Genomic DNA, 27,680 nt, shown 5'->3' with positions numbered 1-27,680 from the left:
AACAACAATGAAAGAGGAATCAAACAGGCTGATTTGGCAACGATATTCTGCATATCTTCACCAAGAATTACAATTATTATACAAAAAGAGGACTGTATATTCCACGATGTTGAATTCACACACTCAACACGCATGAACAGAGATAGAGATAAAGTAGTTTTGGATATGATAAATCATAGATTGTCTCGAAATATTGCAGTGACAACAGAAACTCTCCATACTTTTTTCAATACGGTTCTTTCAGTCGAAGTCAGCAAAGACATGATTAGAAAGTGGACTGCAAGACACAATTTGATAAAAGTGAAGTGTATACCCATGGAAGAAAAACGAATTAAAGTGGATGGTCGAGATCTAGTTTCTTATTATAAAAAACTTTCAAATGCAATCAAAAATGTTCATTCTGAATTAATTATTAACATGGATGAAAGTGGATATTCCAGAAGAGCAGATGAACGAGGTTATAGGTGTTTTATGCCGAGTAATTACAAGGGAAAAGTCGTTAATTCTTATCTTGATCAAAGTGATGACTCTTCAACTTTGATTGCAGCAATAAGTGCATGTGGTGATGTGTTAAAACCTGGATTGGTGTTGACTACAAAGACGATACCATATCAATTCCTTGATATGGGGTTTACACCACAGAATGTTTTATTTATGTATTCAGAAAGTGGGTTTATAACAAGAGATTTATGTGAATACTGGTTTATAAATGTGTTTGTCAAATACATCACAGAAAAGAGAAACTGTATTGTCGAGCGCCTCAAAGAATTGAAACGTCAAATACCAGACAAATTACCAGCAGTTTTAATATGGGATAACTGCTCTTCTCATGTTTCTGATGCAATTCTGAAAAATTGTATTGAACTGAATGTAACTATTGTCAACTTGGTTCCTCATTCGTCACATTTAACTCAGATGCTTGATGTTGGAGTGTTTGGAAGGATGAAAAGAAGAATAGTACAACAACGCGCAATGAATGGAAGAATTGAAGCATTGTTTTTGCAAGAAAAAAATAATGTGAAAGAACAAGTTTGTTAAGTGTCGAAATCTTGTATTGTGAAGTAACACTTAGATAGCTGGGAAGTCAGTTTTTGAATACCATATTGACGAAAAATACAAGAAAAAGATTAAAGATGCCTTTTTTCTAATCGATTCGTATTTTGCATCTGCTACTTATTGCTACAATGTATTGGCTTTTAATCTATGTGGAATTGAATCATTTTGGTGTAATGATTATTCAACTTGTCGTGTCAATCCTTTAAAGTGTCATGGAATCACTGAAAATCCATCATTTGTTGAAATCTTTCAATCTTTCGTTGTTGAACCATTCCCATTGAGAAAGGAAAAGAGAAAGACCATTTTAACACCAAAACAATTGGAGTTGAAGAAGAGCAGAAATGAAATGAAACAAAAAGAAAAACAAAGGAAAAAACCTTTAACAAAACAAGTTTCAGACAAACCACAAAAAGTGCTGCGTTTTAGACTTTTACGTTTCTCTAAGTGAACAAATTGAAGCGTTTTTGTTTATTTTTGAAATAGAAATTTATAATTATTCAATTTATAATCATTTAAAATTAAAAAACTATAATTTAAATTAATATTTTAATTTTATGTTTATTTTGACCTTTAAATAGATTTATTAAAAATTATAGTTTCGAAATTATATTTTTCAAAATTAACTACCTTTGTCCCTTTTTAATGCTATTTATCCCCCGACTATACATAATTAAAAAACTATAATGAAACCAAATAAAATTACTATTGTAAATATAAAAAAGTAAAAAATTCAACTTCAAATGGCTTTTATAAAAATTAAAATAATTTTGTATCATTAACACACAAAACAATTGTTAAAAATATAGCATTTTTTACTACCAAAAAAATGTTAAAAATATCAATAAATTTTAAAAAACAAAATTCATTCCAAAAATGTTATTTGAAGACAACATCGAAACTCGGCTCAAGCTACTTAATGTACTGTTCTGGCAAAACAAAGGTTGTTGTATTTCCTTTTCTAATAGACGTGGAACCAGACCAAGGGACGGTCATCCACTCGACTGTCAAGTTGACAGTTTTTCCTTTCAATTCCTTTCCGAAGTCCATGAGTGTATACTCGATCTTCTCATTCTTCAACACGAGGTGTGCGTTCTCTCTTTTTCTTATCATCGTGTCCCACACCGTTGCGATGTTCATTGGCTGTTAATAAGTCGATTGTGTATCATTGCCATTTATATAGTATAACTATTTAAAATACTATATTTGAATTAAAAGGTATTCGAACAAACAGTTTTTTCAGTCTCAAACGACGCTTTCACCCACACGAAAATCATCTTAGTGTTCCAATTGAAAGACGGAGTAAAGTCCAAGTCGAGGTCCATATCAAATTGGACGCCATCGATTTTACGGTACGATTTGCTGTGTGTTATTATTATAATAATAATAATTATTATTATTTAGGTTCTCGTCACTCAAGTGTGAGTCAATAACAAACAAAAGCGTCACTTTTGGATTGGACACACTAGTAACTGGCGGGACATACAAAACTAATGAAGTAAGGTAGAGACAAAACGCAGCAATACCCAACCACTGCGACGCGTAGTACGCAATATTATACATTCGCTCTGCAGTGTGGTACATCCTTCAATTGGAATTTTGAGATGACATTTTCAATGTTGATCACATTTTGTTGTTTGAATAACATTTTGTACAATGAAAAATGTTATTTAAAATAATTAACTAATTTTCAAGAATTAGTTTATCTGAATAAAATTTTATTAGTCGTGATAAGTGGAAATTTGAAACGCACGCAAAAGTTTAAAAGAAAAAACGAAAATTAGATAGTATAGTAAATAAATTATTAATAATTAAACCTTACAAACATACACAAAAACCCAAAAAATGAGAAAAACTAGACGAACAATTTTGCCAACTGTGTTAAAAATACTTTTGGGAAAAAAGATATTCTAATAAATAATATAATTATTAATGTATTTATTAATTAATTTATTGAAATACTTATAAATTATAATAAAAATAACAATACAAATAGTTTGGACTTCTTGAAACATTCTAATTCCAATAAAAAACAAAACAAGCACAGACAAAAAATAAGCAACGAAGAGGGAAAAAAAATGATTTGGTTGTTGGAATGAAGAGATTGATGAAAGACAAAAAACGAGGAAAAAAACCAAAGAAATTGAAAAGTGAAAGAACTTGAAAAAAACTCGAAATATAATGGACAAACAATCGAAGCGAGGGCATTCGAAAGTCAATCCGCTTGTTGTATTTGGAAACCAAGAGGGAGTCGTCCTCGAAAACGATGATACAAAATATCGAATTTCGAAAGTCGTAGGGAGCGGCGCGTTTGGAATTGTGGCATTTGCAGTCGACCTGAACACAAACGAGGTGATTGCGATCAAACGTGTCATACAGGACAGAAGGTACAAAAACAGAGAACTCCAAATGATGGAAATGCTCAAACACGTCAATGTCTTGGAACTTAAGTCGCATTTTTACTCAAAAATCTCTTGTGTTTGTTATTTCTATTCAATTATTTTAATACTTTAAATCAATTTAATTACTCGTTTCAAATCGTTACTTAACAATTTTACTATTCTTATTGTTATTTAATAAGTTGTGGAAACAATTGATAACAAGTAGACTGAAGACATTTGCTTGAACTTAGTCATGGACTATTTCCCACAAAATATTCACCAATTAATGCATGATTATAGAAGAAGACTCCCCGTCGTGTATATTCGATTGTTTTCATATGAACTCGCACGGTCCCTTGCTTATATCCATGCTTTTGGTATGTGCCACAGAGATATCAAGCCACAAAACGTGTTGGTGAACAGAGACACGGGCGAGTTGAAGCTGTGTGATTTCGGAAGTGCAAAGTTATTGACTCCCGACGAGTCAAACATCTCATATATTTGTTCGCGATACTACCGAGCCCCAGAGCTCATTTTTGGAGCAACTAAATATTCAACCGCTGTCGATGTTTGGTCTTTTGGGTGTGTAGTCGCTGAGATGATTGTTGGACAACCGTTTTTCCAAGGGGAAAGCGCTTCAGACCAAATCACCCGCATTATGAAAATCTTGGGTTCCCCTACCGCCGACGAAATCAAAGGAATGAACCCCGAGAGTCCATACACCCGTGTGCCGCATGTTGGTGGTGTTGGAATTGAAGCCGCCTTGCGTTTCATGAACCCACCATTTACCGCTGTTTTGATGTTAATTAAAGTAATGCAATACACTCCAGAGAAACGACCAACAGCCGTCCAGATCATAACAGACAACTTCCACAAAGAGCTGTTTACCGAGGGGCTTTTGCTGCCGAACGGAAACGCACTCCCAGTCCTGACGAAGTACGACCAAGACGAATGGACGAGAGGTGAGGCAAAAGGTGTGACAGACAAGATGAAACTCTTTGTCGAGCTCGAAAAGAAACGAATTGAAACTCAACAACCGACTCAACAGAAGGACAAAGACTTGCACGAAGATAAGGAGCCGCTTGACGACAAAGAAGATGACGATGAAAAAGAGGAAAAGGACGAAAAGGAGCAAGAGTAACTCAATGTTTAACTTCATTGCATTTGTTTTCGAAAACGACAAACAAAAAGAAGGCAACTTATAATTCGTATTTTTGAAAAAGAAAGAAATCGAAATAAAGAGAAAACAATCTGGCCAATTTTTTGTTTTTTTCGTTTTACCATTTACAAACGAAAGTTTATTTTGCCCATTTAGGAATTTTAACTGTTATTGGGATCGACTGCATTTATTATCATTTACTATCATTTACAGAAGGCCGAAAAATCACTTGACAAAGAAAAAAGGGATGACAAAATTCTATTTTTAAATTTTAGAGTAATTTTTATTAAGGTTTGAGAACCATCATTCGGGGAGTTTGTTTACATTTCTCGAATAAATTAATTCATTTGTTTTACCATAAACTTGGTTTTGCTATAAGTAGGAATTTGAGTAATAATTATAACGGTAATGCTTGACCTTAAAAAATTGAAAAATATTTTGAAAAAAAGCATAAAAAGAATTATAATCCGATAAAAACTGTTGTTTTATACTCTCTTTTTAGACATGATATCGACCAATCTTGAGATATCATGTCTCTTCAGTTCATAACCGAGTAATTGGAATTTGAAATGTGTTCAAAACCCCCCAAAAAGTGGAGTGAAAAAACACGCCAAGATGGAGAGGATAATTATGAAAGTCACAGAAGAAATAAAACCCAAAGCAACAAAGAAGTCACAATTTACAGAAAAAATTGTTTAGAATGCGGAAAATGTTCTTTTGTGTTTTGTGAAGATTCATTATTCTTTAAATTGGCGTCGGGAAGAGAGCACGTTGAGGCGATTGTTTCTACTTTATAAAGTGAAAGTTTTGTGACATTAAGAGCACTTGCCGTGCTTTTAGAAACACACCAGAAGTCGTCCAATTGAAGAGTTTAGTGCATTTTCTAATATGTTTTCAAATGCAGCAATCATTAAACGACTCTTTGCTCCGCCCGATGAAATAGCGACAGTTTCCGTATCTGATTTGTAAAGGAAGAGTAAAAAAGCTTTTTTCTTTCATTGGAACTTCGGTGTTGGTCAGTCATATCAATGAATTGTTATAGCAAATCGAGTTTTCGGGAAATTCAAGGTAACACATTCCATTCTAAAAATTTAAATTGCCAGTATTTGTGACAACTTCCATGTATTATTCCGTGGAGATCAACAAGTCTACGGCAGTCCTGTTGACACGATTAAATAGAGTCTCGAGCCTTTCAAACTCACAATTGGCGAATTGGAGGAGATCCAGAACTGAATTGTTCGAAAAGACGTTTATTAATCGAGTTCAGTTTCATTTTTTTGTTTTTGGAAAAATAAAACGCTGTTTTTAGTCTTTGTCAAGTTATTTCTAGTTATAAAAATAGAATAAGTGGTAATTCCCGAAAAAATAAACCTAAAACAGCTAATCAAAAATCATTATTAAGGCATTTTGGCCAATCATCTTTTTGTCAATCAATTTATTCTTTGTCAAGTAATTATTCTGCCTCCTGTACTTGTTTACTGTAATAATTGGAATAAGTTTAACATATTTTAAAACTTACTTAAAACGATAAAACTGTGCTTGGCTAAAACCAGATTTTGGTTTGATAAGTACATATGAGTTCGAGATTGAAACTTAAACTCGTATTTGAGTGTAAATGATTGAAAGTTATGATGTTTAAAATAATATTACAAAGAAAAACAACTTGTATTTTTTTAATTATAAGTGTTGTCCAAAAAAATAGTAATATTTAAAATTATTTTATTAATTTAATGATAATTTATCTTTATTAAGCAAATGCAAACCTCAACAATTCATCGCCCAATTATATTTCACTGTGAGTCGGCAAATTTAATTTAATTTATAAATGAAATTAATATTTATAGTTCTTGTCACAAATAAAAAAATGTCTAAAAAATTTTATTGAACGTTTTTTTTAAATAATATTCAATGCTATGACAATTAGTTTCTAAAATAGGTACATTCTTTAAAAATAAACTATTTGTTTATAGTAAAATATACTATAATGCATCACTTAGTGATAAGAGCTTGCTTTATAGTTGGTTTGAATGCACTTTTGTCATAACCTTTAAGTCCTTCATTCTCCAAAAACCTTTTCTTCATGATTTTGTATCCATCAGCGGTGAAATAACTTCCTCCGAACGTTTCTATCATATGGTCATCAGGGTTTCCAGTTCTTGGAGCGACTGTTGGTTGGTCATAAAAGTCTTCGAAGTGAGGAGGATCATTTCGGGTTCGGAGATAATTTGAAAACATCGATTGGCGTCTCTCCTCTAACCCGATAACTTTATTAATGTACTTGTGATATGGATCTTCAGCCAGTTGTTGTGATGAAAGCGATTGGAACATACCTTGGAACATAGGCTTCTGTTTGTCGAAGAGTTGTTTGTTCTGGTCGTCGAGCATTTTACGGATGTCCAATTTGTGTTGAGCCGTCAATTTAGCTTGGTCGAGTTTTTTCATTGGGATGTTGACGGACTGTACTGGCATAGGTGCTGCAGTGTTATGAGGACCACCGGTCGCTGGTATCATAGCCGAGAAGTGTGACGCCAAAATATTGAAATACTTCCCAATCATCAAATTCCGATTTTTAACATCACAGCCCGCATCCGCAGAACATGCATCTGGTTTCACTGTTAATCCGGAACCCTCAGGTGGTTCTTCTGGTATCGTCACTTCCTCAGGGGGAAGGTCGTCCAAACTTTTCATTTTAGCGCCTTGTTTCAATAACGCTATAGCCATCTTCGGCCTAAAAAATGAGGCGACTGTGTTAAAATAAGGAACTAATAACTCGATACGAGCTTTGACATCACATCCATCAGCTTGTCGACATCCCGCAAAAGTGACTTGAAGCCCACCAGGGGGTTGTGTTGGAAAAACAATTTCTTTTGGAATTGGAGGAAGTGCATAAGTCACGTAGAAGAAAAATAAGATGAGAAATTGAATCATTTCTCAGGTGTTTATAATATACTTTTTTCAGTCCAAATTGCTATTTCTGCATTTCTTGATTTTTTCAAAAATTTTTCAAAATTTTTTGAATCACCTAAATTTTTGAAAAAAAGGACGCGTTAATTAAAAACAACGCGTTAAATAAATTATTGGAAGAGGAAAATCTCTTTCTCATAAAAAAGACGAAAAGAATAACTCAAAAATACAATGGCTTTCTTCACAACTGCTGCCGGTAAACCACTTAGAAAAATTAGCGAAAAAGACCTTGAAGCATCGAAAAAGCTGTTTTTCACACAAAGCCAATTTGGTGATGACGAGACGCAAAAAAACGTAGAAGACGTTGATGAGCAGAAAGAGACTTTAAATGAGAATGAAGGGAAGGATCACTTTGCCGAGCTGTCTGAGATCTCAAAAGGACATGAAGAGAGTAAAATTGAAATAGAAATGAACCACAATGGCGAAGGGATCGACCACACGACGTTCCCTCAAACTCAAATGTCACAAGACACACTCACAACAATTATACAGGAGATGAACGACAGCGAAAACATGAAGGAAACAAAAACCGTGCTAAAACCAAGTAAACGACAATCCCTTTTGCACCAACAACCTCTGAAATACCCAACACCACTGAAGAGAAAACCACTAACTCCAAGTCACGATGGCAAGAAGAAGAACGGCGTGAGGCTGTCCATCACTAAAACACTCTCAACGGGACAAAAGCCAGTGCCAACAAGTCCTTTGGACCAAGTCAGTTTTGTATCAAAAACACTGGACGCATTTGATTTTTGTTATGACGGAGATGCCGTCTGTCCATTACCCACATTTGATAAAGCCTTGGAAACGCCGATTATTAATAACACGAATTGTGGAAGGAAGAGTGAAGTATTAAGTTTAGCGGAGTGGAGCAAATTCATACCGAATGTGACAAATATGAAGTGGCTTGAGAACCAACTCAGACATGTGATATGGAAACATTTAGGGTACTATTTTCATAATAGAACAATACTTAACGAAGTCACCGTAAAAGATGTCATAGAAGAAGTTGAGAAACGAAGAGTTTTTGAATTGCGACCAAAGAGATCTTTTTATCGACTGTTGTACAACAAAGATGAGAACTATGGTTTGTGCCATGTCTGTGTGGTTGCTTCTATTATAAAAGGGAAGAACACGCGAGAGTTAAATAGGCTCGTTGTGAGTGATGGGTGGTATACTATTACTCTGATAGTCGATGGAGACCTTTCTCAACTCATTTCGATGAACAAAATATATGTGGGACAAAAATTGCGGGTGTGTGGGATGGAGTGTGTTGGGAGCGAAAATGCACGAGAGCCATGGGAGGGAGATACACTTGAGATGAGAGTGTCTGTCAATTGTGTACGCCGTGCGGAGAGAATTGAGAAGTTGGGAAGGACAAAGTGTATTGCTTTTTTGGTGACAGTCAACTCGATTCGAGAAGGGATTGTCCCTGCGATTCGAGTGTGTGTGGAACGGATATACCCGACACGATACAAATTTTCTGACACGAAGTTAATGAGTGAGAGTGAGTTTTCTATTGAAGAAAATAAGCGGAAGGTGTTACTTGAAAAAGAGTTTTCTGAGTATCGCAAAGAAGTTGGCGACAACGTAGAATTACTCGAAAGCTTTAAACAAGAGAAAATGAAAGAGCTTGTTCCGAGTGGGTTGAAGGTGATCCGCGTGTTAGACGGGATGCAGCGGAATGGGAAAGCGAAGCGAATGAATTTGAATGTGTGGGTGAGTCGAGGGGAAGAAGTGGAATTTAAAGAACGGAAGTGGGTTGACGTGTATTGGCTCAAGGCAAAGATATTTGGTGGTGTATGTTCATTGGAAGCGTTGAGAACAACACATTTCAACTTTTTGAATGACAACATTGAACTTCCCAAAGAGTATGAAGAACGCACGATCACTGAAATATTGGACATCTCCTTATCGACCACAACGTCTGTAGCTGAAGTTGATGTTGTCTTTTGTGTCTTAAAAGTAGAAGACGATTCCGTCTATATTACAGACGCTTCAATGAAAACGTGTTTAGTCAAACGGAATTTTAAAGGGAATAAAAAGATTGAGGAATTCCGGGTCTTTTGTTGTCGAAATTTGGGGATTGCAAGTGTATATAATAATGATGTTGTTCTTAAAGAAACAGAGAAGACTGAATGGCTAAGTGAAGGGAAAAGAGAAGACGAAAAAGTGTCGATCAAGAAATTAAGGCAGATGGTGGAGAGTTTCCATCGACAGTTTGAGTCGATGCAACGTGGGGTCATGCGTATAGTTAATGACGAAATAGAAGAGACAGTACCACGAGTATTGGAGTTATTAAAGAAGTTAAGTGACAAAGAAGAAGAGATCAAACTTCTGAAAGACCAATTAAAAAGTGTTGGAGCACCAAATTGATTGTGAAATTATTAGTATTCAATTTTATTTATTCTCAAATGATAAAAATACTATACAATAGTAAGCAATAGTAAACTCAACTTAACTAATAAAAGTGAATGGACCCCCTCACCCCAACACAACTCCAATTTTTTTCACAGGACTTGGCAAAGATTTCTATCCAAATGAATGAACCCATTGGACGTATTGAAATGATTGTGGGACACTATGGCCCCTTTGAAAAGGACCACACATACGAAGTCCCACTTTGGGTCGGACTCTATTTTAAGACGAATAAAATGTGTAAAGTGATTATACCAAGTTGGTTGCATGTTGAACAACTTGAACAATATTTGGAAGCAGAAGAGACATCGGATCTCTTCTCTCCTCTTCCTTTTTATTATCAAGAAGTCGCTTATTCACTAATGAAAACAGCACCGGAAGACTTCGAGGACTTGGACAAGACCAGAAGCGTTTTTGAAGAACTCCGACAATTCAGAATGGATAAGGTCAGAGCTGGTTTGCACTCGTTGAACAAAGACATCGAAACTATCATGATGACTAACGTGGGAGCTACAGAACTCGCACTTGCAAAGGGATTTGCTTACAGCATATTTGAGTCGATTTCACAATTAACGGACGCTGCCGAAGGAGCGGAGAACCACGTCAACTTTAACTTGAGGAAGGCTGGGCTCAATGAGTGATTTGAGTGTTCTATGATAATTAATTAACGATGTAATTTTTATAGAAAATAAATAACGAGGTATCGTTGGTATGGTGTAAAAATAGTAGATAAATAGTTGTAATGTTAATAAAAAGAATGTGTTAATTAAATACTGGAGAAGAAAGTTCGAAATAGAACTTGGAAACTAAGAAAGACTTATTATATGCTTCTATTTGTACTTATTTGTCTTGGAGCAGCAGAGAACTTCCAATTGCCTAGTGGTAAGATATTCAAAAAAGAGGACGTTCTTAAGCACTTGAATGTAGATGGATCTATACAACAAAAGTCTATACTACTCACAGAGAAAGGAAGGAGGTTTGGACAAGTCTCAACACAAAAGGTTAGTATAGTATAAAGTATAGTATATTATAATTAATTTACTAATAATAAATGTGAGTGGAATTTATTCATAAGTAGAAATTGCTGACGAATTTCCAAGTCAGTGGAGTTCTCGAATCGGACGGGATTGGGAGGAAATTTGATATTTGGTTAACTACTAACGAAATTACTAACGGAGGAATTGCAGTGCAAAACAGCAATGAAGGGTATCACATCGTTGTACCAACAAGTCCGTTTAATTCCAAAATTGAATTGTACGACATTAAGTATAACGGCCTTGGGGGATGCGAATTGAACCAAAAATTTCAATTTAATGTCATTCCATTTACTATTAAATATGACGCTAAAACGATGAATATGTCCGTTTGTTACTTTTCTAGTTTTTATATAGATAAAGTATTAGTTATTAATAGTTAGATGTCTTTTGGTGACAAAGACACAAAATGTGAATTCAGCCGAGTTGGCGCAATAAATGCACCATATCTGACTATCGCCGCTTTGGATGATAGAAATGGAGGAAACCACCAAATCGCTTCTTTAAAAGTACAAGACACTAAGAAGAAGACTACAACAACAAAAGAAGCACTTCAAGGAGAAACGAATGAATTGAATTATGCATTCACTGAAAATGAATTGTTTGTTGGTGGGGATAGCGTCGAAATAGCAAAGGAAAAGATTTATTTGATGATGGGCAAGATTGCAGAGAAGATTAGTGAAGTGGAAAACTTGAGTAATGAGAATGAGAAGATCATGAAGATTATAACCAATGGGGGGAAACATTTGTATGATATGTTACAATCACAGTTTGTTATTTTATTATAACATATAGTAAATTATACCATAAATATATATAATAATATATATTATTATATATAATCCACTTAATTCTGTTTAGTGCAATCATATCTAGTACATATAGATATATATTAACACATAGAGAACTTATTATTGATACCAGTGATATTCTATTCGACGTCGAAACGTTCAAAGGGCGTATGAAATCTATTCAAGAAGTATCGAAAGGGACAGTTGGAGATATTCAAGCATTAATAGGCTCGGCAAAGATTCGAAACAAAGCCACAATAAAGTCAAACACGGAGAGTAACCACACCTTCTTCTGGACTGTATTTTTCGTCATGCAATTTTCTACTGTATTCATTGCTGCTTATTTGCTCATGAAAACAAAGATATATTATTCAAGAAAATCACTTTGATTCTATTTTTATTAGTTTAATATCTATTATAATAGATATTATTATAATACTATTCTATCATGATATGATATAATAAATATTAATATATTATTAGTATAGATATAGTAACCCACCTTTTAATAATTATTAATAAGAAACTCATTATAATATACAGTGATGAGTGAGAGTTGTTGTGTCTTTTTGGCTTTCCAAGAAAAAACTTCGAGTATTATTTGCGATGATATCTACGACGCGATGGTGACATTTGGCCCCATCAATCGAATAATTCGAATGAACTCAAACTCTTCGGAACAGGTCCAATCGTTGGTCGAGTTCACAGACAGAATGACGTGCGAAAAAGCAATTGAGTACTTGAAGGTCAACCCTCTTCCTGTCCTCAAGTGTACTGTACGCGCTGAAATTGGTAATGCGACACGTTTGAATATACATACCGATACAGCACATGCTAGAGACTATACAACCAATCCTCGGTACCCGAGTGAACCCAAAACGGCATCAAGGCAATCGACCAATCGAAATATTAATATGGAAGAGTATAAAACGAAAGTACTTATGGTGCATGACTTGCCAAAAAATCTTGTACCTGAGACTGCATATCATTTGTACAACATGTTTTCTCTTTTTGGCAGTATATCGAAAGTGAATGTTCTCTCATCGAAAGACACTGCTATGGTCGAGTTTGAGACATATCAACAAGCTCATAAAGCACTGGAGATACTCGAAGAAGTGAAATTCTTTGGGTCAATTCTTAAGATGAAACATAGTAAGAATGATAATGTTGCTGCACCTTCAGGAACGTGGTGTAAGGTTTTTAAGGTGACTGCACCGTTCATGGAGTCGACTCCACCGTCTGTCTTTGTGAGGTTTGTAGGGTTACACCCGATCATAGCACTCTCCCCGAATTTAATATTCGCGATATGTCATTACTTTGATCATTACGCAGCACCTCGCCCAGTAGATGCTTTCTTTGATACTCAAACGTTTGTTTCAATAGAACTGAAGTGTTTCATATAAAATAAAGGAAGTGTATTGAATTATAGAACGGGTGTCTTTGCATTCAAAAGTACTAATGAAGCCATTATGGCGATATGCATCTTGAACCACAAGAAAGAAAATGGCACGGAACTGTTACTCTCATTTGTCGCTTCTCCACCAAATGTGGCAAGAGAAAATGTCCGAGTGATGAACCAGGGCTTGATAACGCCGGTAGGACAACCTATGCCACCACCCCCTCAGCCCCCTCAACAAATGTTTTACCAAAACCCTCCACAACAACAATACAAGTACGACGATAAAGGAAGAGATGGGTATCAGTATCACAATAATTATAAAGCTTAACCTTTTTAATTAACTATACTTTTAGTAATAAATAAACTAACATGAAAAGAACACAAATAGAATTAGATGAGAACTAAAAGGAGAAGAGAAAGAGCTAAAATAACAAGTGCAGAAGTGCTGGAGTACTGAGAGAAGTCGACATTATACTGTGTTGTCACTGGTTTAATCAAGTCGATGTTTCTTATGAATGTGGCATTCTGAGAGAACCAAGACGATGAATAATTGGAAATCATCGAAGTGAAGGTGGCTATATAGGCAGGAAGCTCTTTATCCGTTCCACGTAAAGCGAAATCGATTGGAATTGTTTTTGAGTTGGCTTGTTCTTCAGTCAATTGTTTGACTTTGACCGCTTCGGAAGGCATTGTTATTTGAGAGGTATACGATAATTCAGTATTAAAGGCTTCATTGATTTCACTCTCTATTTCATATCGGAACAGTCGTTCACGAAGAATGGAATCTTTCTCAAGCTCTAAAGTAAAGGAAAACCCAACAGTCAGACTATTTGACTGCGGCGTACATGACTCATTGTCCTTGGATACCCACCCATCGGCACATACACATCCAACTATACACCCAACACCTCCATCACATGGTTCCCCATCCACCCAAATACCATCGCCACACACTGTTTGTTATATACTTGATAATTAGAAGTTGAAGACGTGTAGTATTACACTACATGTACATAAACAAACTTGAAGTACACTTCCCATTGTTTTCATACAGTCCTTTGTCACAGGCGTATGTGAAAACAACAAAAAGAAAGAGCGAGAGAACCATTAGACTAACTATTTTTTCAAGTTAGTTATTCAGTCTTATTTCTTTCTATATTTCTATATATGAATAGACGTAACAAGTCGGGGTTGTATCTTAGAACTCATTCCTTTGAAATGGTTTATTATAGTTTAGATATAGTTTGATAAACTACAGAGTTTTTAAATAAGTACGATGTCCATTCATTCAAGTGTAGAAATTAATAACAAAAATCTTAACCATTTTTTATAATTAAAATAACAATTATAATAGTATTATAAAATGTATTATAAAATGTAATTAAAATATATTATAAAATGTAATTAAAATATACTATACTATATAATACAATTAAACAACTATCAAAAAATTGATTTTGAACTAAATATGAAAATTATGTTGTTTTTCTTTTTTGTATTGAGTGTGTGGTCGATTTCTTTTGAGGGTTGGGAGAGTCTTCACGGTAAGCACTTTGGCTTGGCAGAGCGTTTACGCCGTCGTGCCATTTTTCACATGAATTCGCGAATTGTCGAAAATTTGAATTCCAAAAAGAAGTTCCGAGTAGGGATGGAAGGTCCATATGCTGCTCTGACATCTTTGGAATACCAAAAGATGCTGAATAAGTATATTGAACCTCCAACCAATATTCAAAGTGATACTTTTCAAGCACAAAAGAAGAATATTCCTGATTCATTGGATTGGAGAACATACGGGTATGTGACACCAGTGAAAGACCAAGGCAGTTGTGGGTCGTGTTACATCTTTGGAGCAGTTGCCACAGTCGAGTCACGACTATTAATGACTGGTACGAGTGGGTATACTTCAGACACATTAGACCTTTCTGAGCAACAAGTTTTGAATTGTATACACTCTGTCAGAGATGGGTGTAATGGTGGAACCTTACAAGCGACGTACTCCTATATCAAAAACAATGGAATTATGGAAGAGAAAGATGAGAAGTATATCGCACAATCGAAAACGTGCCAAGAAGACTTGAGTCTAGTCAAAGTGACAATTGGCGGGATGAGAACAGCAGATATTAGTGATAAAGCGCTTACTGAAACTATTGCAGATGGACCTGTTGGCGTGTGTATTGACGCTTCACAGCCATCATTCCAGTTATATAAAAGTGGTGTGTATGATGAGCCCAATTGTAAGAAGCTAACAAATCATTGTTTGTCAGCAGTAGGGTATGGGACACTTGATGGGGACGATTATTACATCATTAAAAATTCATGGGGAGTGAATTGGGGATTAGATGGGTATATTCTTATGTCACGTAACAAGAACGATCAGTGTGGTATATGTACTTCAATATCGTATCCCGTTGATGTGAAGTTGATCTAATTCATTTCTAGTATTCATATTAAATATAGTATTTTTATAGTATATTATATTTAATTAAATATGGTATATATATACCATATTTATAGTATATCGAAGAATAATAAACTGTACTATTAAAAAAATCAATCAGTAGCTTTTTTAGGTTTCTTTTGGAACTTTATCTTCTTTGTTGGATTCTTCAAAGAATCACTTTCTTGTTTTAATTCGTCTCGTTTTCGTTCAGCACGTCTACTATATTTTGCTTTCTTCCTTTCTTCCTCTTTTTGTATTTTGTCCTCTTTGACTTGTTCGCGGACTTTCTTTGATTTCTCGTATCTCTGCTTACTTATCATTTTACTTGTTTTTTCAGTCTTCTTTTTCAACTCTTCCTTCTCTTGTTGTTGCCCACCAACCAATTTAGTCAAAAAATCGTCTTTAGAAAGTGTCTCATCGATCAAATCATCGACTTGTTTGTCTTTGTTTGATTCCTTTTGTTTTTGAATGCGCAATTTGAGTTGATGTTCGGAAATGGCGTTAAACAACTGTAAAACACCTTTGACCGCAAACTGTCTCAAATCTTTCTCTTTGTCGTTGTTGATCTCCGCAACATCTTTGTGTTCCTTTGAAAGAAACAATTGACGTAATAACATCTTCTCTTCTAACTCTTTTTTCTCATCTTTTGTCACAGTCACTTCTTTGGGTAATTGGACGACTGTGCGATTCTTCTCCGCCTTCTCTAAAGCAGCCTCCAAATCATTTAATGGCCCTTCAGTCTTAACTTGCACAGGCTCTATATTCTCAGAATTCTCGGACACATCCTCTTCCATACTACCCTCATTATCTAACTTCTTGTCCAAGCCCTTCTTTGGCATTGATTTTTTAGTTTCAAGTCAGGTTTACTATTTTTACTATTTCCGTATTAATAAAATAGTAAAATTCAGAATAAAAATCGTTCATTTAAAAAAACATTTCGACGTAAAAAATAGAAGAATTTTTTTAATGAATGAACGAAATTGATATTTTGGTTGAGTGTTGTTGAAACTAAAGAATTACTTGTCAAGAAGAAAAAAAGAAGGTTTTTTGATGACAAAAACAAATTTTAAAAAATAAAGTAAAATGAATTAAAAAAATGGTTAAGAAACGGAAGAGTTTAAATGAAGGATTTTCTTGATTTTGATGACTAAAAATGAATAATAAAATCGAACCATTGTGAACTAAATAATTTGAATTACATGTTAAGTGGGTCAAACACGCCACACGACACAGAAACAACACAAATTGACTTTGTTTCACAGACCAGTACATCCCAAAGTATCGCTGACATGACTCTCCCACTTGCAAACACAACGCGTGTCATGAGAGATGCAATTTCTACACCAACGAGTGGTGAAGTTCGAATATCAAAAGATGCACAACAATACATGACCGAACTCGCTACAGAATTCATTCTGTTTATCTCTTCAGAGTTTGTTATTTTCTCTAAACAAATTTCTTTGTTTATTTTAGATGCTATAAATACTCATTTAACACTTTTCGAACGTTAACTCCATACGAAAAATAACAGAAAAGAGTCGCAGATGTCTCTAATAACTCATCAAAGCCTAAACACACTCTTGTCGGGCAAGATATTATTGAGGCTCTTAAACGTCTTGGGTTTGATGCGTATTGTCCTTCATTACGTAAACACCTTGAAAAGTTTCAATCTGTTTGTTGTTTGTACATCTTGTGTACCACTCGATATCAATAGCAATTCTTATAAGAAATTATTAATTTATAACTCAGGCATTTGTATAGTTATTTATAGAATTAATAATACTAAAAGTGAAAGTATTCATAAACAGACAGATATTCCTGAAGAAGCTATGGAAAATAGAAAAAGACCATCTTCAGACTTGGAGTTAATCAACCCAGAAAAGCCAATGTACACACCACCCCCTTTGTAATCTTTCATCTTTTCATCATTGACCACTTTTGTTCTTTGTTCTGTTTGTATGTTCTATTCAGGCGTGAATTATAGTTAATATATAATAAATTTATAATTACTTAGATTTTAATACAAATACTTAATTTATTAATTTATATTTATATAAAGTCGGATTTTTAATTAACGATGGAGAAAATTAACTATACATTTAGTTTTTTAATTATAATCAATAGCTTTTTTTTCTTTTTTTTTCGAAATAATAATTTTTTTGTTTTATTTTTAAAATTTTTTACTTTTTAACCAAATTATACATCCAAAAAAAGAAAGCAAGAAATGTGGAGTTCGTAATTTCTTCTCTGACGAATTCTCGAGTAATGTCAAAAAAGCCAGCACACCACTTACGATAGTTAACCAAATGAGTGTCATTGTTGTGATGTGGTTAATAGGTCATACCAATTGATTTGAAAAGCAAAGAAAAAGGTTGACAACCAGCGTTTCTTTGAGAATGTCAAATGGTAAAAATTAATAAGAAATTTACTATGTATTTATTGTTTTTAATTAGCGATGGTCGATACTATATATTATAATATAAAAAAACAGATATAGTAAATTTCCTTGTTGTATTTTTGGAATATCGTTAATTAGAAATCAGACTTTATATTCAAATAGTTCACTTTTATAAGACTATTAGATTAATAAAATAATTATATTTTGTTCGTACTATTTTATATAATAATATAACAAACCATTATTATATGATAAAAATATATAATAAAAAATAGTTCAAAAACTAATAAAAAGAGCCATTTACAAAAGTGCCAAAAACTTCATTTTCTGATACAAAATACATTAAAAGAAAACCCTTAAAACTCAAAAGTGAAAACTCAAAAGTGCTTGAATGGACAAAAAGAAAGAACTCAAGAGGAAACCACTGACCGAGGCCAAGCGGATATCAATGTCATTTGAAGGACAGCAACAAAGTGCGTTGTTGTGTCTTCTCTATCATGAGGGATATAATATTCAGTTTTCAGTTCCTAGGAAGTCGTCAGAGATCTGCCAATTTTTAGATGTCACAAAAATTTGGAAAGGAAACGAAGTGATTGATCTGGTTGAGGAGGTCAAAGTCCTTGTATCTGCGGGTTCAAAGGATGTGAACCCAGAGAGCAAACACCATGTGAAGTATGAGAGAAGAAATATGATGGCAGCCACTGTGAACTTTATTATTGGAATGTTGACGAAACTTGGTGTTGTGTTCAAAGAGAAGGGGACGAAAGGGTCTACCATTACACTGAAGATGAAAAAAATCAAATCGATCAAATTCAACAACATCGAATGGGATTCGGAACGAATTGCAGACATCGGAGAAATATTTAACGCACGAATTAAGGAATACTTTAAAGGAAAGAAGAGACAAACAATTGTTGATGTCGAGAATGATAAAGTCGTCACGTCAGACTTGATGACTCAAAGCCTCGAACGGTCTGCTTTCAAAAAGATTGAGAAGGACAAAGCAGGGTACGTCGAAACAACAACGTACCAAGACGAAGCAACGGAAGAAGAAAACGAGAATTTGGAAAGACTAAAACAGAAAGCGCAGGCAGCACTCAACGAACAAAGCCTCTTTAACATGCAAAATGTACAGACCACACAAATGCAAATGATTGTGAAAGAGGAGGACGACCTTCCGAAAATCGAGAATGATAACCCAATGCTCAAAGATTATGTCCACGACGCGGTGGATGAAGAGGAGTTCTTTGAGATGGACGTGAATCCTAAGGATGACGTGTTTGAACAAATCTTAAAGAAGGAGCCTAATGATCTCATTTCATTTGGAAACAAAGGACTTGAGAACTCCAACGACGCGTTCATCGACAAACAACTCCACAAAAGCACAATGATAAACTCTCATGAAGGATTCATGGGTGGGGCGTATTTCAACAACTAAACACAAAGACCGCGAAGATTCTCTTGTTCAATTGGTGTTGCACAGTGTTTTTGTTGTCAAATTCCTCCTTAAAGAATGGAATGAAATTTGCCACCATTCCAGCAAATAACACAATCTAATCTTGTCATTTTTTTCATATTTTTACAAATTTTTAAACTATTTGTCAAAAATTTTCAACAAAAAGACAACAATTGTGACTTTAATTTAAAATTGTTTAAACATATTTTACTAAAATAAACTATTAAATTAATTAATATTATTTTATGATAAAATTTGTTTCAAAAAAAGAGAAAAATACACGATTGCTTACTTTGCCATTATTCTTCCACGTCACATATACTATAAATATATTATTTGAATTTATTATTAAACAACTATATTAATATTATAATTGAATTATAATTAAACAAACTAAACCAGTTAACATTTTTATATGTATACCTTTTAATAAACAAATAATTAAAACAACTATCAATATTTTCCATTAACATGAGACTAACAAAAAAAAGAATCTGAAAAAAGTTGAAACACTACTTTTTTCCATAAATAGCATTTTACTCAAGTAGTAAAATTAATAATAAAATATGATATAATTAGTAGTAAAATACGAGCTCGATAAAAAGTGAGAGATATTGAAAAGACAGAATTAATGGATTCGACCGCATTACAACATTTGACAAGTGTTTTTGTCTTATCGCGCGATCTTTGTGAATTTCTATCGACGTACGAGCCTTCCGAAATCGAATCGATTGGACTCTTATATGCGATGTGTGACGAGATCCTTCACTTGGTTTGTAAGACATGGCGAGGGATTCAAGTTGAAATAGTCGAAGGGAGACCATTTGGGAACGAAGAGTTGTATCAGCAATGTGGCCTTTTAAGTACCTCAACGGAGTCTGATTTGGCAGACCAACTTGCGGATGCGAGAGATGAAATTTTATTACGAAAAGAGTGGCTCAGAGAGTTAATTAGAAACGAAGAAGAAGAGGACTCCAGAAGAGGAATGAGACTTGGGCTTGAGGAAATCACATTTTTGATGAACGACAAACTCGACGAGTTCTATGGGTTAGTCAATAACCCACCTACAAGTGATTTTGAAGATTACGACGTCGAGAAAATCATGAGTTACATTGTCGAGTTGTGCGTCAGAGGACCTTCAGAAGACGAAAAGAGTGAAGCTGAAAAGATTGAGTTTCAGGTGCAATACGGTGATGCGCCACTCCTCAAAATTGAGGAATTTGAGAAGATCAACACCCCAAAGACTTCAGAGGCAAAACAAAGTACAGAAAATCGTCCACACACACCAAAGAAGTCATACGAACAAATAGAAATCAAAGGGAAGATGGTCAGACCATCTTTAAAGAACATGAAGAGTGACTTGGTCTGGAAAGCACTTGACAAAACACCTTTGGTGAAGACAAGAAGTGATTTGGGGAGTATCGGTGTACCAAAGAAGACTGTTATAGCCTTTATACCTCCAGTCGAAGGATCACAACTTCAAGCGACACAATTAGTTGAGTCAAATGGTATTGTAGAAGCACAAGAAGATGAAGTGAAAGGGACATGTGATGTCAAAGAAATGGCACGGGGTGACACTCCACCCTTGCAAAGCAAATGTAGTGTGTTATATGAAGAACAACCGCCGGTGTACTCTGCGAAGCGAAGTGTACTCTCTCGCAAACAGTCTGAAATAGCACTGCAAACTGCAACGGAGGAAGAGAAAGGCAATTATAAATTGTTTGAGCAACGCTTTACCGTGATCAATCAGTTTTTGGACGATTTTGAGTATCAGATGAAATGGGCGGAGTGGTTTAATAGTGTTGTCTACTGTGCGATCAGTAAGTTAGAGATTATGAGTGAATTAGACTTGGATACCTTATTTAGTCGACATATTAAGGTAGTTCCTTTATTACATGGATTGACGGAACCTTTGCAAAATATGAACTATGTTGCACAAGTTTCATCGTCGTATGCGGAAGATGATATGTTCTATGTCTTCATGGACCATCTGAATCAATATTTTGTGAGCGATCAACTGTTAATAGAAGCGATAGCGTGGAAAGGGAATGCGAATGCGATGCTGAGAAAGATGATGAAGAACCCGAAGTTCAAGGAACTTGCGGTGGACGGGAAGAATAACTTAGTTGAGACGTTCATCCAATTTCCGGAGTTGATGCTGGGTATGTTGGTACAGGTAGTGTTACAGATGTACAGCATGACACCGGATATGAAGAGAACATGGGCGATGGAAAAGGTCCGGATTAATGCGGAGGATTTACGACCGGAAAACGCCAATTTTGTGCAACGCATCCGAGCCGTGAAAGAGCTTCAGGAACTTGAGATGCGAATTACTGGGTTCATGCAATGTCAAAGCGACATTGAAAAGTTTGTGGAGAAGGGAAGACATGTTGTGCAGAGATACCCGATCAGTATGGTAGTTGGGAAGAAGTACAAACGAATGATGTTGTATATCTGCAACGATATTGCATTTATCTGTTCGCAACCGGAGAAGAAAACGGGATATATGAAATGTGTGTGGGCGTCGAAATTGGAGAGGTGCACGTTGATCTTACAAGAACATCTTGAGGCGAAGAAGGATATTGTGAATCAAGTAGTGAGAGAATCAGTCCACACAAAAGAGATGGGAGAACATCTGAAGACATTAAAGAACGCAAGAGTACCGAAAGCTGAGAAGAAATTGGATTCGTGTTGTGTTGTGGAATATATTAAGGAAAGTCAGGCGACAAAAGAACTGCTCAAGTGGGACGTTGTCTTCTGGTCAGAACCGGAAAGTAATGTGAAGACATTGAGAGTGGCATTGATCAATGCGATTGGGAATAGAAAGGCGGAGAAAGCTAAGTAACTTTTCATTTTGTTAAGTTAAAATAATCGAATGGGATTAATTCGAATTGAAAAATTGAGGGATAGAAGAATAGTTCAATAAATAAGTAATAAGTAATTGAGTATTTAATAAGTATTTAAGGGAAAAAGAAACTGAAATAAAGTAGAGATGAGAAGGAGTAAGGCACCCTCAGTACTCCTAGCGAAAAGAGGAATAAGCGAAGAAGTCATTAGTATGAGTATCAAATCTGGACTGAAGAAGATAGAAGACTTGATGGAAGGGAAGACTGAAGCGGTGGATGAAGGGACTCCAGCGAAAAATAAGATGTCGATGGAAGAGGAAATAGGAGATAACGCACATAATACAGTGTTGAAGGAAGGAGAAGTCATCTACTATTGGTGTATCTTCCAGAATAAAGGGAAAGAAGCGAAGAATGGAATCATTCAAGTTGGGTTTGAAAAACTGTGGTTAATGGATGCGGGAGGGAAAGGGTGTGGGAGTACTGATATCACACGAGGAGATGAAGAAGAGTTGGAAGTCTTTGATAAAGAAAAGAACGAGAAGACGACGGAGAAGACACAGAAAGTGTTTATTAAAAAGAAAGAGATCATCATCGACACGGGGAAGATCATATCCTTTTCGAATAAAGAGATCAAAATCCTCATCCAATTTGCGAATGAAAAATTCCAAAACGGATCAATTTTCCTCGAAAAACCACCAACAGAGGAAGAATGCGAGAAAATCGTCAAAAAGGCCGCAGAGAAGAAGAAGGTGATATTCACCGGAAGGGTCGTCTTGTCCAGACACCAAAAGGGCTTTGTCATCCCTTATAAGGATCGAGTCGTCGTGAGAAAAAGAACCGACCCATTGTTCGACCCACGTGCCCCTGGAGCCGTTGTCCTCTATGAACCATCTGCTACAAGTCGAGGGGAAGTAGCGATAGTTGTTGATCCGATTCTTGGGCTTAAATTACGACCACATCAAAAGGCGGGTGTCAAGTTCATGTTTGATTGTGTTATGGGGCTTAAAACGGGATTTCGAGGGAATGGGTGTATTTTGGCTGATGGAATGGGGCTTGGGAAGACTATTCAAGCCGTTTCACTCATGTTCACGTTACTCAAACAAGGAATTAACGGGGAGCCAACATGCAAGAAGGTGATGGTTGTTGCGCCGTCCAGTTTGGTTGGGAATTGGGAGAATGAGTTCAAGAAGTGGCTTGGAGATAAGGCGCCCCGTGTCGTTGCTATTGCGTCGAGTGGAAAGAAAGCGGACCAAGCGATGAGTGATATGGAATATGGATATGCTGAAGTCTTAGTCATTAGTTACGACCAGCTTCGCATTCATATTGACAAAATCGAATTAATTAAAGACTGGGGAATGATTGTGTGTGATGAAGGTCATCGATTGAAGAATGCTGACATTAAAAGTTCACAAGCTGTGAGTCGAGTCCCAACCCGACGAAGGGTCATCTTATCGGGAACACCAATTCAGAACGAGTTGGGTGAGTTCTACGCTATGGTCTCTTTTGTCAATCCGAATGTGTTAAGCGAAATCTCGACATTTAGAAGGATCTTTGAAGAGCCTATCTTAATTAGTAGACAAGCCGATTGTACCCCAGAACAGAAAAAGACGGGGAACGAGAGGTCGAAGGAATTGACACGACTCACGAAACTCTTCATCTTAAGAAGAACATCGAAAGTCAATCAGAAGTATTTGCCGCCTAAAGTCCAACACGTTGTCTTCTGTGCGTTGACTCCATTACAGAAGATGATATATCAAAGATTGATTGATTACTATAACACAACACGCGACGAGGCGAAGAAGAAGCGAGCACTGCAACCGAAAGAGAAAAAGCCGAAACGAGAGAAAAGCACAACACCAGACCTTTCTGAAGAGAAGAAGGGGAAAGCGAAACGGGGAAGAAAGAAAGGAGAGACGGTCGAGGGGAGTTGTCAGTTCCAAATTCTTACTGCTCTCAAAAAGGTGTCGAACCACCCGTGGCTCATCCAAGACTTTGTGAAGACATTCCCGGAAGTTTTGAGTGGTATTTTGCCGAAAGGGGAAGCGCTGTATGACATGAATTTGTCTGGGAAAACTGCGTTTCTAGCGGAGCTGCTTGAGTACTTGAGAAGACACAAAGAGAAAATAGTCATTGTGTCAAATTACACCGAAACGCTCAACTTCATTGCACATTACTGCAAAAAGTGTGGGTACCCCTTCATACAATTAGATGGGAGTGTCCCTGCGCAGAAACGAACACAAATGGTCACGCGGTTTAATGACCCGAGTCTTGACGAGTTCATCTTTTTGTTGTCGAGTAAGGCTGGAGGGTGTGGACTCAACTTGATTGGTGGAGCGAATCTTGTCATGTTTGATCCTGACTGGAACCCGGCGAATGATGAACAGGCTATGGGTCGAGTGTGGAGAGATGGCCAAAAGAAGAAGTGTCACATCTATAGAACGTTGAGTTCGGGAACTGTAGAAGAGAAGATGTACCAACGCCAAATCAAGAAATTGGAGTTGGCTGGAAAGGTGGTGGAAGGAGGAGAAGAGAACGAGGAGAGTACATTTGATGACAAAGAACTGAAAGAACTGTGCCAATTCAAAGACACCATTTGCGAAACACACGACTTGCTGGGATGTACGTGTGGAGCAGGGTCGAGGAAGAATATTGACTGGAAGAAGAGCGACGGGAAGATGGAAGTGTTAAGGAAGGAATGGAAACATTTTAATGGGAAGAGTAAGATGGAAGACGATGTGTTCTTGGCTTTGAAACATGAGACTATCAACTTCCTCTTCAGCAAAGAGGACGAACAGCTGAAGGACGACGGGGAAGATGTAGTTGTGGAAGAGAAAATGCCCGGAGACGATGAAAGTGAAGAGAAGGAAGAGGAAAAAGCTGAACAAATGAGTGAGGACGAGTAAAGACTTCTCAAAATATTTTAGTGTACAAACAGGTTATTTGATGATTGTTTCCGACATTTGTAATCTCATGTTGTTATTTCTTTGATTTTTTGATTGAGATTTTTTTATGAAAGAACAAGATTTAATTTAATAATTTAATAATAATAATATTATTATTATTATTAATACATTATTTGTATATTAATAGAATTAATCCAAAACTCAAAAAACAGAAAATGACAGAGAAAAAAAAGAACTTGAAAATATAATGTTTAAACTCTTATTGCTCTTTGCAGTGATCACCTTCTCATATGGAGACGACGATTTTGAAATAGAGGAAGACTTTGGAGAGTACGATCTTGAGGAAGACGATGTTGAGTATGATGATGACGATTTTGATTTGGAGGACGACGACGAAAATGATGAGTTTGAATTCGAAGATGATGACGATGAGTTGGACGATATAGAAGAAGACGAAGAAGAAGAGGAGGATGTTGAAGAGGAAGACGACGATGATGACGATCAATTGAAGATGTACGTCTCTCCGAGTGTTTAATTTATTTCGGATCGCCTGTTATTCTTAGAAGTTAATTTTACTAGAGAAATATTATATAACTACTATTAGTTCTAAATATAAATGTACTCAATTAGTTTGTTGCATCGTTTAGTTGCGACGTTTGAACTTCGACTTTTTCGATTTTTTCATTTTGGAGTGTGTCGATTTGCCTATCTTTCTCTTCTGAAGAATGAGATTTTGACAGAGAACTACTTTTTTCATTTGTTCCGTCCGCTTCAATCTCGTTTTTCTTCTTTTCGTCATCTTTTCGTTTTTGGTTGAGTTCGATGAGTTTCATGAGATCGATATCCGTTCCGAACAAATTTCGATCGAATTTCAAGTTCTCTTCATCATTTTCCAGTTCCTTTGCGATTTCGATGACTTTTGCGACGACTTTATTTGCGCCGATAGTCGATACTACGGGAACAGAAACGACGACATCGACGCCGCTCTCCTTGACACCTCCAACGACCACAAAACTTCTTTTTTGCTTTCGACACATAGCGGATTGGACCAAATTACTTCCGCAGTCATCTTGGAAAGTCGAGTAAGGGAAGATTTGTAGATCTGGGAGTGGGGAGTACTCAGTTTCAAAGATCGCTTTATTGACCTTCTCCGCAATTGTTTTAAGGAGTTCTCTCTTGTTGACATATTCCTCTTCGGTCATGTCCCACCAATTCTTTCGAAAATCATCGACCTTCTCTTCTATTATTTGACTCAAAGCGACATCATCGATCATCGACACAACTAACTTCCGTCGCTCGATTACTGGACTTAACTCGCGTTGTTGTTGTCGAGAGATTGTAGGCTTTGTGTTGACGAACTTATGGGGGTCTTTGTCTAATAAGAGTCCATTCACATGGCACTCGATACCAAAATTCACAGCGGGGACGTATTCGATCATTCTGGAAAGAAAATAATCGTCTTCTGCAATTGGATTTCCTTCTAAATGAATGACTTTAAGACAGTAAAGTCGTTTAAAGGCTTGTTTTAAGTTTTGATAACTTTCTATGTGATTGCTCCGACAACTCAGAATTTGAAGATTTAAAAAGTTCCTGATCCCATCGAGCGCAGTTAACTCATTCAAATCGATGTTCAAACGTGAGACAGACCCCACAAATTGAACATCAACAAATTCAATCAGATTGTCAGACACATCTAAATAGTCCATCGGACGCTCTCGGATATTTTCTAACACTCCAATCGAATTGCGAGATAAGTCCAGAATTTTGAGTTTTGGAAATTTCACCGCAGTGAAGACGTCTTCTGGAATCTTTCGCAAATTACAACAGCTCACGCGCAATAATTCTAAGTTCTCGAAATTTGTCGCGGACCACTTGAACTCCTTAAAAAAGCGGTCGACCTCCGAGTCTGTCAAATTCTCAATGGAAAGGGTTTGTAAAGTCTTCTGCACAGGAGTTGGGATTTTCCACATGTTTTGTGTTCGGACTTCCAAATGCACAATAGGCGTCTTTTCTAAAAATTTCAATTCGATTTGTTGGGGCGCGCAGAGTTCAACGCCGTCAGTGACTTTGAGGTCTTCATTTGTATGTAACATATCCGTTTCATCCTTTTGAATATTGTCGGGGACTATTATTAATGAAGTGATTTGAGAAAACATAATTGAAAGTGTCGGGTCGATTTTCTCGGGCGCAGCAATCGAGTTCAAAAAGGGGACTTGAGAATATGTGATCGTGACATAACCATTCTCATTCTTTTCTTCAACTCGATGGAAAAACAATTCAAGTTGGATACGAAGTGATTCGACTAATGTGGTCTGGACTTTAGGCTTTAAAAACTCGCCAAGCTTGTGGAACATCTCCATGATTCCTTTTTGAGTTCACTATAGGGAGTTCATACAATGCTATTACAATTGTTTAAATGAGATATTGATATTATTCGT

At 36.0% G+C, this 27,680-nt stretch overlaps 15 protein-coding genes across 15 annotated transcripts; 10 read left to right on the top strand and 5 right to left on the bottom strand.

The window, feature by feature from the left end:
• Positions 1-1,965: 1,965 nt before the first annotated feature.
• EIN_057100 (microsomal signal peptidase 23 kD subunit, putative) lies at positions 1,966-2,637 on the bottom strand (the record flags this gene model as incomplete). Its single annotated transcript, XM_004260048.1, has 3 exons — positions 1,966-2,196; positions 2,286-2,415; positions 2,492-2,637. 3 exons carry the CDS (start codon positions 2,635-2,637, stop codon positions 1,966-1,968), a joined length of 507 nt encoding a protein of 168 aa, XP_004260096.1.
• Positions 2,638-3,234: 597 nt separating this feature from the next.
• EIN_057090 (hypothetical protein) lies at positions 3,235-4,575 on the top strand (the record flags this gene model as incomplete). The annotated part of the gene is made up of 2 exons (XM_004260047.1): positions 3,235-3,531; positions 3,661-4,575. The coding sequence occupies 2 exons, from the start codon at positions 3,235-3,237 to the stop codon at positions 4,573-4,575; spliced, it is 1,212 nt and encodes a 403-aa protein (XP_004260095.1).
• Positions 4,576-6,582: 2,007 nt separating this feature from the next.
• Positions 6,583-7,521, bottom strand: EIN_057080 (hypothetical protein; the record flags this gene model as incomplete). Its single annotated transcript, XM_004260046.1, has 1 exon — positions 6,583-7,521. One exon carries the CDS (start codon positions 7,519-7,521, stop codon positions 6,583-6,585), a length of 939 nt encoding a protein of 312 aa, XP_004260094.1.
• Positions 7,522-7,728: 207 nt separating this feature from the next.
• On the top strand, positions 7,729-9,933 carry EIN_057070 (hypothetical protein; the record flags this gene model as incomplete). The annotated part of the gene is made up of 1 exon (XM_004260045.1): positions 7,729-9,933. The coding sequence occupies one exon, from the start codon at positions 7,729-7,731 to the stop codon at positions 9,931-9,933; it is 2,205 nt and encodes a 734-aa protein (XP_004260093.1).
• A 98-nt stretch (positions 9,934-10,031) lies between these two features.
• Positions 10,032-10,616, top strand: EIN_057060 (DNA replication complex GINS protein PSF2, putative; the record flags this gene model as incomplete). The annotated part of the gene is made up of 1 exon (XM_004260044.1): positions 10,032-10,616. One exon carries the CDS (start codon positions 10,032-10,034, stop codon positions 10,614-10,616), a length of 585 nt encoding a protein of 194 aa, XP_004260092.1.
• Positions 10,617-10,799: 183 nt separating this feature from the next.
• Positions 10,800-12,189, top strand: EIN_057050 (hypothetical protein; the record flags this gene model as incomplete). The annotated part of the gene is made up of 4 exons (XM_004260043.1): positions 10,800-10,976; positions 11,054-11,338; positions 11,393-11,778; positions 11,913-12,189. 4 exons carry the CDS (start codon positions 10,800-10,802, stop codon positions 12,187-12,189), a joined length of 1,125 nt encoding a protein of 374 aa, XP_004260091.1.
• Positions 12,190-12,345: 156 nt separating this feature from the next.
• EIN_057040 (hypothetical protein) lies at positions 12,346-13,527 on the top strand (the record flags this gene model as incomplete). Its single annotated transcript, XM_004260042.1, has 2 exons — positions 12,346-13,169; positions 13,230-13,527. 2 exons carry the CDS (start codon positions 12,346-12,348, stop codon positions 13,525-13,527), a joined length of 1,122 nt encoding a protein of 373 aa, XP_004260090.1.
• Positions 13,528-13,589: 62 nt separating this feature from the next.
• EIN_057030 (hypothetical protein) lies at positions 13,590-14,307 on the bottom strand (the record flags this gene model as incomplete). The annotated part of the gene is made up of 2 exons (XM_004260041.1): positions 13,590-14,152; positions 14,223-14,307. The coding sequence occupies 2 exons, from the start codon at positions 14,305-14,307 to the stop codon at positions 13,590-13,592; spliced, it is 648 nt and encodes a 215-aa protein (XP_004260089.1).
• A 360-nt stretch (positions 14,308-14,667) lies between these two features.
• Positions 14,668-15,627, top strand: EIN_057020 (cysteine proteinase 1 precursor, putative; the record flags this gene model as incomplete). Its single annotated transcript, XM_004260040.1, has 1 exon — positions 14,668-15,627. The coding sequence occupies one exon, from the start codon at positions 14,668-14,670 to the stop codon at positions 15,625-15,627; it is 960 nt and encodes a 319-aa protein (XP_004260088.1).
• Positions 15,628-15,749: 122 nt separating this feature from the next.
• EIN_057010 (hypothetical protein) lies at positions 15,750-16,478 on the bottom strand (the record flags this gene model as incomplete). The annotated part of the gene is made up of 1 exon (XM_004260039.1): positions 15,750-16,478. One exon carries the CDS (start codon positions 16,476-16,478, stop codon positions 15,750-15,752), a length of 729 nt encoding a protein of 242 aa, XP_004260087.1.
• Positions 16,479-16,838: 360 nt separating this feature from the next.
• EIN_057000 (nuclear transcription factor Y subunit beta, putative) lies at positions 16,839-17,549 on the top strand (the record flags this gene model as incomplete). The annotated part of the gene is made up of 3 exons (XM_004260038.1): positions 16,839-17,071; positions 17,176-17,311; positions 17,448-17,549. 3 exons carry the CDS (start codon positions 16,839-16,841, stop codon positions 17,547-17,549), a joined length of 471 nt encoding a protein of 156 aa, XP_004260086.1.
• An 879-nt stretch (positions 17,550-18,428) lies between these two features.
• On the top strand, positions 18,429-19,475 carry EIN_056990 (hypothetical protein; the record flags this gene model as incomplete). The annotated part of the gene is made up of 1 exon (XM_004260037.1): positions 18,429-19,475. The coding sequence occupies one exon, from the start codon at positions 18,429-18,431 to the stop codon at positions 19,473-19,475; it is 1,047 nt and encodes a 348-aa protein (XP_004260085.1).
• A 649-nt stretch (positions 19,476-20,124) lies between these two features.
• On the top strand, positions 20,125-22,338 carry EIN_056980 (hypothetical protein; the record flags this gene model as incomplete). Its single annotated transcript, XM_004260036.1, has 1 exon — positions 20,125-22,338. One exon carries the CDS (start codon positions 20,125-20,127, stop codon positions 22,336-22,338), a length of 2,214 nt encoding a protein of 737 aa, XP_004260084.1.
• A 147-nt stretch (positions 22,339-22,485) lies between these two features.
• Positions 22,486-25,242, top strand: EIN_056970 (lymphoid-specific helicase, putative; the record flags this gene model as incomplete). Its single annotated transcript, XM_004260035.1, has 1 exon — positions 22,486-25,242. One exon carries the CDS (start codon positions 22,486-22,488, stop codon positions 25,240-25,242), a length of 2,757 nt encoding a protein of 918 aa, XP_004260083.1.
• Positions 25,243-25,868: 626 nt separating this feature from the next.
• Positions 25,869-27,602, bottom strand: EIN_056960 (hypothetical protein; the record flags this gene model as incomplete). The annotated part of the gene is made up of 1 exon (XM_004260034.1): positions 25,869-27,602. One exon carries the CDS (start codon positions 27,600-27,602, stop codon positions 25,869-25,871), a length of 1,734 nt encoding a protein of 577 aa, XP_004260082.1.
• Positions 27,603-27,680: the final 78 nt, after the last annotated feature.

This window comes from Entamoeba invadens, assembly GCF_000330505.1.
Source record: "Entamoeba invadens IP1 unplaced genomic scaffold scaff_1105074726711, whole genome shotgun sequence".
In the NCBI taxonomy this organism is placed as follows: domain Eukaryota; phylum Evosea; order Mastigamoebida; family Endamoebidae; genus Entamoeba; species Entamoeba invadens.
Note: the sequence above shows the minus strand (reverse complement) of the source record. Positions and strands in the feature narration are given on the sequence as shown.